The 14761-nt window shown below is 41.3% G+C and overlaps 1 protein-coding gene across 9 annotated transcripts in view; it reads left to right on the top strand.

The window, feature by feature from the left end:
• The window catches only part of snx14 (sorting nexin 14), a 163175-nt gene that overhangs the window by 116627 nt on the left and 31787 nt on the right, over nt 1-14761 (top strand). For 5 of the 9 annotated variants that reach the window (XR_007262828.1, XM_048600731.1, XM_048600730.1 and 2 more), the window contains 3 exons: nt 149-189; nt 4657-4776; nt 5950-6073. Coding sequence is in view for 5 of the 9 variants with exons in the window: in XM_048600731.1 (XP_048456688.1) it covers nt 149-189; nt 4657-4776; nt 5950-6073 (285 nt within the window). In the remaining 4 variants the exon portion in view is untranslated. Of the gene's footprint in view, nt 1-148; nt 190-4656; nt 4777-4970; nt 5286-5949; nt 6074-14761 lie in introns of those variants that run through there. The other 4 variants (XR_007262829.1, XR_007262830.1, XR_007262831.1 and 1 more) reach the window with 3 other exon arrangements.

Genomic DNA, 14761 nt, shown 5'->3' with positions numbered 1-14761 from the left:
GCTCCTCTGATGCTGCTTGGCCTGCTGTGTTCATCCAGGTCTACACCTTGTTATCTCAGATTCTCCAGCATCGGCAGTTCCTGCTATCACAAAAATTTGTTAATTGAATTAGGACTACTCAAACACGATATTGTGCTATCTGTTATAGGGAAGATTATCAAGTCTGTCCCTGGAAAACTGATCAAAGAGGTGAGTTCCAACATCTTTTTTTTTTCACAGTAATTCACCTGCATAATATTGTCAGTCAAGGTGGGCAGGGCACGCTTTGCCGGGTTTTTACCTAGAAAGGGCTGCTGGGGAATGTACAAGAATAACTATCACCAGTGTGGTCAATTTCATTTCACAAGCACCAATTCAGTTGTGGAACTGTCTCACTTAGCATTATCAGTGCATTTGGAAATGAAAACTGGCACAACCTTGTGTTTGATGCACTCCTTGAAGGAATTCAATAGAAAGTGTAGTTGTTCAACTTGCTGGCAAGTTAACAATGTTGTTAGCCCAAATTTGGTCTACGTTTATGTTGTACCTCAGAGACCCAAATACTCATTTGATAGTGCAGAATCTGCTGAAAAAAGACATATATTTTGTTGAAGCTTTTTGTCGTCTTGTCATCAGGTCATTTTATGAGCATACAAATTTAAAGGGAAAACCATGAGAGTCTGAATTGATTAGAAAATAAAAACTGATATGTAGAGACATTGCATTGGAGAATGCATCTGTTAATGTTGTTTGACTGATAACAGCCAGGCTTTAAAATTTTAAACCAGGTTGGTTGGCTTTGATTCTGAGCATTGTCCTGAGAAATGAACCAGTGAATGGCTGTTTCCTGTTCAGTTGTAACAGGTGTTTACCAACTAATCAGTACACTGTTTGCATACAGTATAAATGTTAGTTTTTCCCTTGAATTTGTATTCTTCCAAAATGTACCAATGAGTGCAAGATGATCAGCAGATCTGCATTTTTTTAATCAATACTCTACTTCTTTATGACCACAGGACTATTTATACACCTGATACATATGTACAAGAAAGTTAAAACTTGGATAGCAGCAACGTAGTTTATTTGCTCTTAACTGCAAGTTAAACTTTCAATTGAATTTCTTCAATAGTGTGTTAAGCTCAAGGTTTTGCCTGTTTCCATTTCCCAACTTACTGCCAAAATGAGACAGTCCTAAGACTGAAAGTGAATTTAAGCAAAATGAAATTAGCAATTGCTTCTTACTCTGGGATAATATTTCCTCAATCATCTTTAGCTTGGTCTTGCCATGATCTGATCTGAATATATCCTTTGCACATTATTAGTCCATGCTATTATCATGCATCACCTTTGGAAAGCGTGTCCTAATATTGAGACCAATCTCATTAATAAAAATTAGAAGGAAATCTTGCTGTCCATCCACCTGGACCTCCATGAATTGGCTAATCCTTTTGTAATGGTAGAGAAATCCTAATTAGCTTCATGCTTAAACCGCAACCTGCAGCTAGTAGAATGTGAAACAAGTGTGAAAAACATTCAGCAAGGCAAAACGTTTGACAAAGGATCCATTTTGGAATGTTGAAATCTGTTTATCTCAACAGATGCTGCTGAATTGTTGAATTGGCTGATATTTTGTTTTTGTTGGAGCTTCATCTTTAACTAATTATGACTGGTCTCTGTGCATTTAGCTGAATCAGTCCTGCCATCTGATTGTTGCAAGTCTGTTCCCAGCTACAATCAACCCGGTTGGCCTAGGCCTTTGGTGGATTGTTGTTCCTACTTGCTCTTTTAATGAACGTGCTTCTATTGAAATTCTGACTGCTGCTAATGTGATGAAGGAACCTGGTTGGGATCAGTTTACTTTATATGACATGACCAATCCAGCAGTACAAAGGGCCTGTCAGCAATCTTATTTTAACTATTAACTCTGTCACATGGTCAGGCCAGGTTCCTCCGAAATCAGTTTGTTCAACTGATCCAAATTACAGAGATCAAAAATAATAAATAAAATTAGAGTTGGATTTTATTGTCATGTGTACTCAAGTACAAGAGTACAGAAAATGTTGCCCCTCGTGGTGCCGTCTTAGGTACAAAGTACCTGGATACAAATCTTTGCTACAGACAGAAATAAAGAAGAAAAAGGTGCCATTACCTTAGTGATTCATAGTATAAGTTAGAAAATAAGACATACAGTTAAAAAGATAAAGCTACAGTCAGATAAACAGATTACGGATAAACATGGTGTAGAACTGGATGAACACAGCAGGTCAAGCAGTATCAGAAGAGCAAGAAAGTTGACGTTTCGGTTCTGGACCCTTCTTCAGAAATGGGAGAGGGGAATGGGACTCTGAAATAAAGGGTTGGGGGAGGCGTTGATGGAAATAGAATAAGGAGCGGATAGGTAGAGAGAAGACAGACCGGTCAAAGAAGTGGGGATGGAGCCAGTAAAGGTGAGTGTAGATGGGGAGTTGGGATGGGGGTTGGTCAGTTGAGGGAAGACAGAGGTCAAGCAGGCGGCGATGGGGCTGGTAGGGGGGGGGGGGGGGTGGGGGTTGGTCAGAGAGGTGGGAGGAGTGGATAGTGGGAGAAAAGACGGACAGGTCAAGGAGGTGGGGACGAGCTGGGCTGGTTTTGGGATGAGGTCAGGGGTGGGGAGATTTTGAAGCTTGTGAAGTCCACATTGATACCATTGGGCTGCAGGGTTCCCAAGCGGAATATGAGGTGCTGTTCCTGCAGCCTTCGGGTGGCATCGTTGTGGCACTGGAGGAGGCCCAGGATGGACATGTCGTCCAAAGAGTGGGAGGGGGAGTTGAAGTGGTTCGCGACTGGGAGGTGCAGTCGTTTGTAATAAACTGAGCGTAGGTGTTCCACAAAGCAGTCTCCAAGCCTCTGCTTGGTTTTCCCGATGTAGAGGAGGCCACGTCGGGAACAGCGGATACAATATACCACATTAGCAGATGTGCAGGTGAACATCTATTTAATGTGGAAGGTTTTCTTGGGGCCTGGGATGGGAGTGAGGGGGGAGGTGTGGAGCAGGTGTAGCACTTCCTGTGGCTGCAGGGAAAAGTGCCAGGGGTGGTGGGACTAGTGGGGAGTGTGGAGCGGACGAGGGAGTCACAGAGCGAGCGGGTCCTCCGGAAGGCAGATAAGGGTGGGGAGGACAAAATGTCCTTGGTAGTGGGGTCAGATTGCAGGTGGCGGAAGTGGTGGAGGATGATGCGTTGAATCTGGAGGTTGGTGGGGTGGTACGTGGGGACAAGGGGGATTCTGTTTTTGATGTTATTGCGGGGAGGGTTTATGAGGGATGAGTTGCGGGAAACGCGAGAAATGCAGTCGAGGGCGTTTTCGGCCACAGTGGAGGGGAAATTGCGGTCTTTGAAAAATGAGGACATCTGGGATGTCCGGGAGTGAATGGCCCTGTTCCCGAGATGAGGCATTCCACTCCCATCCTATCTGCTCCTTTTATCCACCTTCCATCATTGTCTCCCCCTCTCTCTCTATTTGAGTCCCCTTCCCCTCCCCCGTTTCTGAAGAAGGGTCCAGACCCGAAACGTCAACTTTCCTGCTCCTCTGATGCTGCTTGGCCTGCTGTGTTCATCCAGCTCTACACCTTGTTATCTCAGATTCGCCAGCATCGGCAGTTCCTACTATCTCTACAGATAAACATTACATTGCAGTTGATCAGCGCAGAGGCTTCCACACATGGTCTGACTGGTCATGCAAGCTGCTGACCACCTACGTTAATTCCCAGTCCAACGTGTCCCTGCTGTACTTCATGCCTCATACTCACTCCACGCTGGCCCTCAGCCGCTCTGCTCCACTCCATGCCTCTAGCCCACTCTGCTCCATCATCAAGCCTGCTCTGCACCGCTCCATGCCTCCAACCCATTCCATTCTGGCCTTCAGCTGCTCCAAAGTAAGCTTTTTTTTCTAAAAAAAAAACACGTTAAAATCTTAGAAAAAAAGAGAGGAAGAAAAAGGCAAAAATGAGAAATCAGATGGGTGGATGAGCCCCGAGCTGAGGAACCTGGACACTCCCTACTCTGCCTCCGCTATCTAGATATAAAGATTAATCAATTATAGGTTAATCGTTTGCCTACATAGCGGCCAGCGATACATTACTGTGAAGTATTTCTTGCACATCTGAATAAGTGAACCGCTAGTTCTGTTTTCTGCTGCAAGCGTGTGATTTGTTCGAAAGTGCTGCATATGTTTTGCAATTCACATTACAACCTTGACGGTTATTGTGTGCACCTGGGCAAATTATTTAGCTGTGGGGTTGGAGCAAACAAAGTACAAAGTGTGCAGTTCTCAGCAGGTGGTGCTGGGTAGTTATCAGAAGCAGACACATACATTATTTTTCCCAAGAGAATGGAGGCCAAATTGTTGACTATTTGTTGTGCCCTGACTGAGATCTGATAACTCCAGGTATCTTTCCCTAGAAATTGTTCATTGAAACTATGACCTCTGTGAGGTAGAAAGTGTATTAGTTTGATATTTTTAAAGAAGCTTTTAATCAAATTGAAAAGAAACATGAATACAGTTGCATTCCCTACATCAAATTTTATTTTGCTTTCTTTCTAATTAACTGCGTCATCCTCATTTTATATCTGCCTTTCATTTAAATTGTACGGCAGGTGTAGCATGTATGAAGCTGTTATTTCCCTGTTTTGGTTGCAGAAAGGCCAACATCTAGAGTCGTTCCTCACAGCATTCATCAATTCCTGTGAGGCTCCCAAACCGAAACCAAGTAGACCAGAACTCACCATTCTCAGTCCTACTTCAGAAAACAACAAAAAGGTAAATTTGAGAGCAGTGTATTTGGCAGGTAATTTGTTGGAAGAACTAATCAGTATTACATTTTGCCCACTTTTTCTTAAATCACTTTGGGCAACCCAGTGCTTGGTGGAAATTGTAACACAATTTTTATTCACAAGTAGATTTTTCAGAAGGATCACTAAATCTGAAATGTTAACTGTGATTTCTCTCCACAGATGCTGCTACACCTGCTGAGTTTTTCCAGCAATTTCAGTTCTTGTTTCCGATTTCCAGCATCTACAATTCCTTCAATCTTTTAGAATATTGATCACCTACTCTGGAGTTGGGATTATGTTATGATCGGTGTTTGCGATCAACTCCCAAAATTTCGTCCGTGTATTTGGTAATCCAGAAGAAGTAATGCTAATGTTAAGCTTTGGCAGGTGGCTATTCTATTCCACTGATCTCTGATATGTGACCATGTTGGTCATATGGTGGCTACTTGAAAAGTTCGTAGTGAAATTGATATTTTAAGGAGAAGCGAAATTTAAGTAAGTAAATTTTGTTGATGTGAAGGTTGAAATAAATGCTTTTATATTGCATCTTTACAAAAAAATCCAATAATTTTCAGAATTAACACGCTATCTACAGCAAAGAGTAACATTTCTATATTGCCGCAGCACCTGTTTACCACACCTATTTTCAAGAGTCAGAATTTAGTGCTATTTTTAAGACATGCATGTCTGTAGGTCATTTCAAATTCAGTAATGTTATACAAATTTATTATTTTTTTTAAATGGATATGAAGGTATTGGAGAGATATGGGGATAACACGGGTAAGTAGAATTGAAGAGCATCATTCACGATAATTTTTGACATCAGGACAGTCTTTGCCAATGCTGAACAAAGAAGCTGAAAGATATGCTCATGTTATTCGCAACATGAGGGTTAATTGACTAATAATATGTCCAAAGCCTTGTGTACAGTACACACTTCCTATCAGTGTTCAATTTACTTTGTGTAACACTTAAGGCATCTTACTTGGTCCTCTGACTCACTAACAGCATTATGGAAAACATATTAGTTATTCTTTCTGTTTAAAACACAGGAATAGTCATGGAAAGTAAATGACAACATGTGTAATTCTGGATTACCGTATTTAAATGATGTAGAAGGAATGAGTTTCATCAGTAGTTAATATCTCCTTTCTTTCAGCTTTTTAATGACTTGTATAAAAATAATGCCAATCGTTCTGAAAGTACAGAGAAGAAGTACAACCAGAACTACTTCATGGAAATGATGACGTTAGATGGTGTTTATGATTATCTGATGTACGTGGGTAAGTGAGTCTTCCAACTGTCCGACATTCAAGCTGAAAATTACATCTATGGAAGACTGCATCCTCCAGAATTGTGGTTGCTCGAATGGGATACTATGCTTCATGTTGATGTGGTTGTCTAACCTTAACATGACTTCTGTATTTATTGTGGATGCAGGCATAGCAGATTCAAATAGTCATCTATTAAGGGATCACTATTGTCATTTTGCTGAGATGCTTTTCTTTAATGTAACACAATAGCTTGGATTAAACAAGTAGTAAATAGTCCAGTCCTGTAGTGCTATGCTGTTTATATTTTATAGTTTGAATGCAGCTTTCTATTTCATTCAGTCGTTGAGCCATGATTACACTGTTATTTGAAGCCTGTTTGCTGGCAGTTATAGGAATGTAAGAGCAGGAGTAGGTCATTCTCCTTCCTACCCTGTTCTGAAACCTCCATCTGAACATGGGTGAATCGTACCTCAACACCACTTGCCTACCTTGGTTCCATTTTACTTGCTGCCCTTAAATATCTATGAATCTGTCGTAAAAGTTTTATTATTGTGTCCACACACTTTGTTTGAAAGAGTTCGGATTTCCACTAACCTTTGTTTGGAAAAAGCTCTTTCTAATTTTACTCTGTAACCAGCTAGATCAAATGATAAGACCCCTGCTAAGAATTATTCCATTCGAAAAAGTAGATTAGGTAAAGAAAAACTAACAAAATTAATATTAGACAGCTACTTTCAGATAAGTCCATGTTTGGAAAGTGGTAGCCTTTTAAAAGTACAATAGCAAGACTTCAGGGCTAGCATGTTCCTCTAAGTGTAAAGGACAAGGACAGCAGTTCAGCTAAATGATTGAAATATAAGCCAATTTCAGGCTAGTCTTGAGCCCCTCAACTGAGCGCACAAACTGTGAAGCACTGAATCTAGGCCTAGATAGACTAGCCAATTTCTACAGATGCAGAAGCTACAAAATCAATTCTATTTGAATGCTTATTTTCCTTTAACCACCACTCCAACACATTGAGGCACAGCATCGTTTGAAATATTGGAGGATGTGGAACATCTAATGTTGCTTCATAAACTCCTGATATAAGTGTATTGATTTGATTTTTAAGTTGATCAAAATGACCAGAATTGCTTTCCTCCTTTCCCTGGTAAGTAAGATTTCACAGCCAAGGTCATAAGCTTCAAGTATTGGTTTGCTCCAGTCTTTTATGTTGACCATTTCTGCAGCATGCTCATTGACATAGATTTATTTAAAAGCAAATCTATTCACAATGTAAACATTTTTTCTCAGCTGAAGATATTGATAACTCTCTCTGTATTGGTCAATTTTTGCATTTAACTGCTAGCATTTGCGTCTCCTCCAGCTCACCCATTTGAGGGGGAAAGAAATCAGGCAACTTTAAAAGTACATGTGGGGAAGAACAGGCAGGATTAGGTTAATGAACACGATGGGACTGGCAGTCTGAAGTGTGTTTATTTTAATATAAGGTGTATGATAAATAAGGCAGATGGAGCTTAGAGGCTGGATTAGTACATGAAACTACAATGTTTTAGCCATTACAAAAAACATAGTTGAGAGAAGGACAGGACTGGCAGCTCAACGTTCCAATATTTAGATGTTTAGATGTTTCAGGCATGATAGAAATAAAGTGGGGGAGTTGTGTTACTGCTTAAGGAGAATGTCACTGCTGCATTAAGAGAGGACACCTTGGAGGGCTCATCCAGCAAGACCATATGGGTAGAACTCCGGAATAAGAGAGGTGCAATCAACTATGATGTGGTTATACTATAGGCCTCCCAATAGCCAGCAGGAGACAGGAATAGATATGTTTGCAAATTATGTAAAGATGTAAAAATAGCAGGGTTGTTGTGGTGAGTGATTTTAACTTCCCCAATATTGATTGGGACTCCCCTAGAGACAGGGACTTAAATGGGACAAAACTTATTAGATGCATTCAGGAGGGCTACTTGAAACAATGTGTAGATGGTCCAACCAGGGAAGGAGCCAAAATAGACCTTGTACTGGGGAATGATCCTGGCCAGGTAAAATAGAAATTTCAGTGGGGAAGCATTCTGGGAGCAGTGATCATAAATCTGTGTGTTTTAAAATAGTTACTGATAAGAAGAAGACCAGTCCTCCTCCGGTGAAAGTGCAAAACTGGGGGAAAGCTATCAACAGCAGTATTAGGCAGGAACTGGAGAAATTAGATCAAGAGTAAATCCACATCTGAACTGGGAGTTTTTTAACAGCAGGTTGATCAGAGTTCAGGATCAGCCTGTTACTGTGAGGATGAAAGACAAGGATGGCAACGTTTGGGAACCCTGGATGACGAGATATTGAAAGTTTAGCCAAAAAGAAAAAGGAAGCATACGTAAAGTTTAAGAAACTGAAATCGGACAAGGACCTTGAGGAATATGAAGGAACCAAAAAAGAATTTAAACAAGGAATTAGGGTGGCTAGAAGGGACTTTGGCAAGTAGGATTAATCATTATCCTGATGTGTCCTCTGCGTATGTTAGGAACAAGAGGACAGATAGGGAAAGGGTAGGTCCACTCAAGGACAAAGGAGGAAATTTATGTGTGGAGCAAGAGGAATTGGGTGAGGTCTTTCAGAAGATTAAGTCACATGGGATCCACGGTAAGTTGGATACAAAATTGGCTTGGTCATAGAATACAAAGGGTAGTTGTGGAGGGGTATTTTTCTGACTGGAGATCTGTGACCAGTGGTGTTCTGCAAGAATCAGTACTGGGACCTCTTGTTTGTCATATGGATGAAAATGCAGGTGGTCTTGTCAGTTATATTGCAGATGATGTGAAAATTGGTGGGGTTGTGGATAGTGAGGAAGGTTGTTCAAAGGATATTGATCATTTGTAAAGTTGGGCAGAGAAAGGGCAGTTGGAGTTTATTCTGGACAAGTGGGAGGTCAAATGCAAGAGAAAATTATACAGTAAATGCAGAACTCTTAGGAGCAATAATAATGAGAAGGATCTCTGGTTACAAGCCCATAGCTCCCTGAACGTGGCAACATAAATGGATAAGGTGATAAGGAAGGCATATGGCATGCTTGCCTTCATTGGTTGGGGCAGTGAGTATAAAAATTGGCAAGTCATGTTGCAACAGTATAAAACTTTAGGCCATATTTGGAGTATCATATGCTGTTCTGGTCGTTGCACCATAGGAAGGATGTGGAAGGTTTGAGAAGGTGCAACAGAGGTTCATCAGGATGTTGCCAGGATTAGAGTGTATTCGCTATAAGCGGAAGTTGGACAAGCTTGGATTGTTTTTTCAAGGGTGGAGGCTGAGGGGTGACCTGATAGAAGTATATAAAATTGTATTGCATGGATATGTTTGATGAGTCGAGATCTTTTTCCCATGGTGAAAATATCATATAGGGGCTTAAATTTAAGGTGAGAGGGGGAAAGTATAAAGGAAATGTGTGAAGCAACTTCTTTTACAGTGGGTGGTAGGTGTCTGGACTGCACAGGCAGGGGACGTGGTAGAAGCCGATACGATAGCAACATTTAAGAGGCATTTGGACACACACGTGAATAATCAGGGAATAGAGGGATATGGACCATGTGTAGGCAGATGGAATTAGTTTAGAATGGCATCGCCAGTGCAGGCATGATGAGTTGATGGGCCTGTTCTTAAAGTGAGTGGAGGTAGATATAGTGGAGACGTCAGAGGTAGGTCCTTTACTCAGTGTTAGGGGCGTGGAATGCATTGCCGGAGAGGGTAGTGGAGTCAGCCTCATTAGGGGCATTTAAGCAGCTATTAGATAAGCATATGGATGATAGTATAAGGTAGAGGTGGAGCTTAGATAGACCTTTAGGATTAGGGTAAAAGTTCGGCACAATATCGTGGGCCGAAGAACAGTACAGCACAGTACAGGCCCTGTTTCTGTACTGTATTATATATTCTGTGCTCCTGTCTTTCTGGTCCCACAGTATGGCTTATTGCTGGAATTAAAGAAATGTATTTGCAGTTTGTTGGCGGCTATAGGAAATACTGAAGAACGCCCAAGTGGATTAGTTTGGCATCTGATCCATTGATTAACCAATTTCAATATGGGAAGCTCAATCAGATGTCTACTTGCCTCCTTTACATATGAAAGAGGTGGCAGGCACTCAATGCCGATATTTTGCCAAATCCTGCAGCTTAGTTTAAATGGATAGAAACAAACTAGAGGAGCAGAAGTAGGTCAGACTATTCTTTGATCCTGTTGTGCAATTTAATAACATCAAGGCTGGCCTAATTGTAATCTTTTTTAAATCCACTTTCAACTCTCATCTGATGAGGTTTCAATTCCTTGCTTAATAATCTATCCAACTTGGCCTTTAAAAATATTCAAGAATTCAAAGATTGGTAGGATTTGACAGGAGTTATTTTTGCCCTCATTGTCTGCTCGTTGAAGCAGGAGTAATGAGGATTAATTTCCACACCAGGAGAGTTTAAGTGTCAGATTGATGATATCCTTATAGTCTAAAGTTTAGGCACAGAGTGCTTGATCTACAAAAGTCTGATTTAAATCACTTGGGTATTTTCTGAATGATTTGCATGAGTCTGATTTTGGATTGAGCAATGAATGTGCAAAACAATTCTTTGAGAGTTTAGATAGATGTGATTTACACCATTCATTAATCCATGTAGCAATGAACCATGAACCTTAAGGTCACATTTTAGAACCAAATACTTGAAATTTTCTGGTGGGTCACGAGTTAACTGAAAAATAACCCTTGAATTTTGGTTCATCTGTTGGCTAAAGAAGTCATTTGTGTATGTTTTCCTATTTAGTGGCATTGTATAAATAAACATCAGCTTAATTTATCTGCCTCTTTTACTTTTACTTTCACCTCTGGTTCAAAGAGAGTGTGACTTTGTTCTCAGCAGACATTTCAGTGCAATACAGATCGTGTGCTTTGTTGAAAGAAAGGTCTTTTAGGAGACATATTAAAGTAAAACATATGCCCCTTTTCTGGTAGTTGAGTTGAATTATAGCTTAGCACAATTCAAAAATCAGGGAGTTGTTGATCTTTTATTCTTCAATGAGACGTGGGAGTTGTTGGCAAGGCCAACATTTATTGCCGATCCCTAATTGTCATGGAGAAGGTAGTGAGCTGTTTTCTTGAAACACTGCAGTTCTTGGAGTGTAGGGACACATTGAAGAACTCTTGTGCTGATGTCCTTGGGCTGAGTTGATTGACCTCCAACCACCACAATTTTCTTTTGTACTAGGTATAACTCCAACCTGTAGAGTTTCCCCTGATTCCCAGAGACTTCAGTTTTGCCAGGGCTCCTTCATGCTGCACTTCGTCAAATTCTGCCTGGATGCCAAGGGCAGTATTTCTGGAGTTTAACTCTCTTCTCCATGCTTGGAACTTTGGTTGTCATGAGGTCAAAAGTTGAGTGGCCTTGACAGAACCCAAATTGAGGATCAGTAAGCAGGTTATTTGCAAGTGCGACTTGAAAGCACAGTCAATGACCCTTGCAACACTACTTGATTGAGAATGAGAATGGATTGCTGGGGTAGTAATTCACCGGGTTGGTTGGATTTGTCCTGTGTTTTGCACTCAAGACATAGCTGGGCGATTTTCCTACGTTGTTTAGTAGAAGCCAGTGTTGCTGGAACAGCTTGTTCAGGGGTACGGCAAGTTCTGGAGTACAGTTTTCAGTACTATTGCCAAATGTTATCACGGCCCAGAATCTTTGCAATCCACACTGTCTTCAGCTGTCTCGTGATATCACATGGAATGAATTGAATTGGTTGAACTGGCATCTGTGATGCAGGGGAGCACAGGAGGAGACTGAAATGTATAATGCTTCACCCTTGTCTTTTGCATTGATATGCTGGGCTCCCCTAGCTTTGGGAATAGAATATATATGGAACTGACATTCTCTTGTTAGTGGTTTAATTGTCCACCACTCATGACCAGATGTTAATAGGACTGCAGAGTTTGGATTGGATGTTCGAGGATCACTTAGGTCTGTCAGTTGTATGCTGCTTCTGCTGTTTGGCATACAGGTAGCCTTTTGTATTCACTTTATCATGTTAATACCTCATTTTTGCGTATGTCCAGTGCTTCTCCTGGTATACCCTCCTGCGCATTTCATTAAGTCACAAAATCATACAGCATGAAAACAGACCTTTCAACCCAACTCATCAATGCCAATCAGATATCCTATCTTGTCTCATTTGCCAGCATTTGTCCCAAGTCCCTCAAACCTTCCTATTCATGTACCCATCCAGATGCCTTTCAAATGTTGTAATTGTAACCGCCACTGCCACCGCCACCGCCTCCTGTGAGAGCTCATTCACACACCACCCTTTGTGTGAAAAATTTGTCCCCTCCGGTCACTTTTAAATCTTTCCCTCTTACCTTAACCCTATGCCTTTTAGTTTTGGACTCCCCTAAGGAGTCCAAGGGAAAAGACCTTGGCTATTCACCCTATCCATGCCCCTTGTAACATTATAAACCTCTATAAGGTCGCCCCTCAGCCTCCTAAAGCTCCAGGGAAAAAAGCCTTGGCTTATTTGGCCTCTCTCTATTGTTCAAACCCTCCAATCCCAGCAACATCCTTGTAAATCTTTTCCGAACCCTTTCAAGTTTCACAACATCTTTCCTGTAGCAGGGAGACCAGAGTTAAATGCAGTAATCTAAAAGTAGTCTCCCCAATATCCTGGTCCACCCACATTTATACTGTGGTCAAGAAAGCACAAGAACGCCTCCACTTTCTTAGGCGAAGAAAATTCAGCATGTCCATAAAGACACTTACCAATTTTTATAGATGCACCATAGAAGGGATTATGTCAGGATACATCGTGGCTTGTTATGGCAGCAGCTCGTAAGAAGCTACAGAGAGTTGTGAACATAGCCCAGTTTATCATGCAAGCTAACCTTCCACCCAGAGACTCCATCAACTTCTTGCTGCCTCAGGAAGGCAGCCAATGTAAACTAAGACCCCTCTCATCCTGGTTATAATTTCTTTCAACCTCTTCCATTGGACAGAAGATACAAAAGCTTAAACACACATACCAAGAGATTTGAGGCCAGCTTCTTCCCTGCTGCTATCAGATTTCTGAATGGACCTCTGAAATTTTAAATTTAAATGTCGATCTTGCTCTTTGTGCCCCTTCTCTGCAGCTGTGACATTGTATTCTTCACTCTTATTATCCTAATGTGCTTTGTATGGTATAATCTGCTTATACTACATGCAAAACAAAACTTTTCACTGTATCTAGATACAGTGAAATGATGAAGCAAATCAAATGAAATCATTTGTATAATTAGCAAAAAGCAGTGGCCCCAGCACTGGTCCTTGCAGCACACTGCTGGTCACAAGCCTCCAGTCCGAAAAACAACCCTCTACCACCATCCTCTGTCTCCTACCTTCAATTTTGTATCCAATTGGCTAGGTCCCGTTTGATTCCATGTAATCCAACCTTGCTAACCAGTCTACCATGTGGAACCTTGTCGAACATTTTGCTGAAGTCTATATAGAAAACATCCACCTTCATAAAGCATCTTTGTCACCTCTTCAAGAAACTCAGTCAAAATAGTGAGACACAATTTCCAATGCACAAAGCCATGTTGACTATCCCTAATCAGTCCTTGCATTTCCAAATACATGTAAATCCTGTCCTTCAGAATCCTGTTCAACACCTTACCCACTACTGACATCAGACTCACTGTCTACAGTTCATTGGCTTTTCCTTACCCCTATCTTAAATAATGGTACCACATTAGCCACCCTCCAGTCTCTTTATTTATTTCCCCAAGTTCCCTAGCTTCCATGTCCATGTCCATCTCCACAGGAGATACGGACACTAAATATTCATTTAGTACCTCACCCATCTCCTGTGGTCCACAGACAGGTTGCCTCTTTGACCTTTAAAGAGCACTAATGTCTCCCTAGTTACTGTTTTTCCCTTAATGTATTTGTAGAATCTCTGGATTCTCCTTAACCCTATTTACCAAAGCCACCTCATATATCCCCTTTTTGCCCACCTGATTTCTCTCAAGTATGCTCCTACTGCCCTTGTACTCAGCTCGGATTGAGTGAATCCCTAGAGGTCTATTTCTGCCAAATGCCATCTCCTCCTCCTTGACCAGAGCCTCAATTTCACTGGTCATCCTGCATTCACTACACCCACCAGCCTTGCCCTTCGCACTAAGAGGAACATACTGTCTCTGAACTCTCGTTATCTCATTTTTGAAGACCCATCACTTTCCAACCATCCCTTTACCTGAGACGAGCCTTTGCCAATCAACCTTTGAATGTTCCTGCCTGATACCATCAAAATTGACCTTCCTCCAATTTAGAACTTTAACTCTTAGATCAGGTCTATCCTTTTCCATAACTATTTTAAAACTAATAGAATTGTGATCACTAGCCCCAAGGTGCTCCTCCACTCTTACCTGCCTTTTCTCTCGAAGGTCAAGCTTTTTGCTCCTTATCTAGTGAATAAGAAAAACTTCCTGTGCACACTTGACAAATTCCTCTCTGTCCAAGCCCTTAAGACTTTGGCAGTACCAGTCTATGTTTGGAAGGTTAAAATCTCCCACCATTACAACCCACGTATTCTTACAGATGACTGTGATTTCCTTACATATTTGCTTCTCCATTTCCCTCTGACTATTGGGGGCCTATTGTACAATCCCAATGAGGTGATCATCCTTCTCTTATTTCTCAGTT

Source organism: Rhincodon typus, chromosome 9, assembly GCF_021869965.1.
Source record: "Rhincodon typus isolate 14 chromosome 9, sRhiTyp1.1, whole genome shotgun sequence".
In the NCBI taxonomy this organism is placed as follows: Eukaryota; Metazoa; Chordata; class Chondrichthyes; order Orectolobiformes; family Rhincodontidae; genus Rhincodon; species Rhincodon typus.
This window is presented reverse-complemented; position numbering and strand designations above follow the sequence as displayed.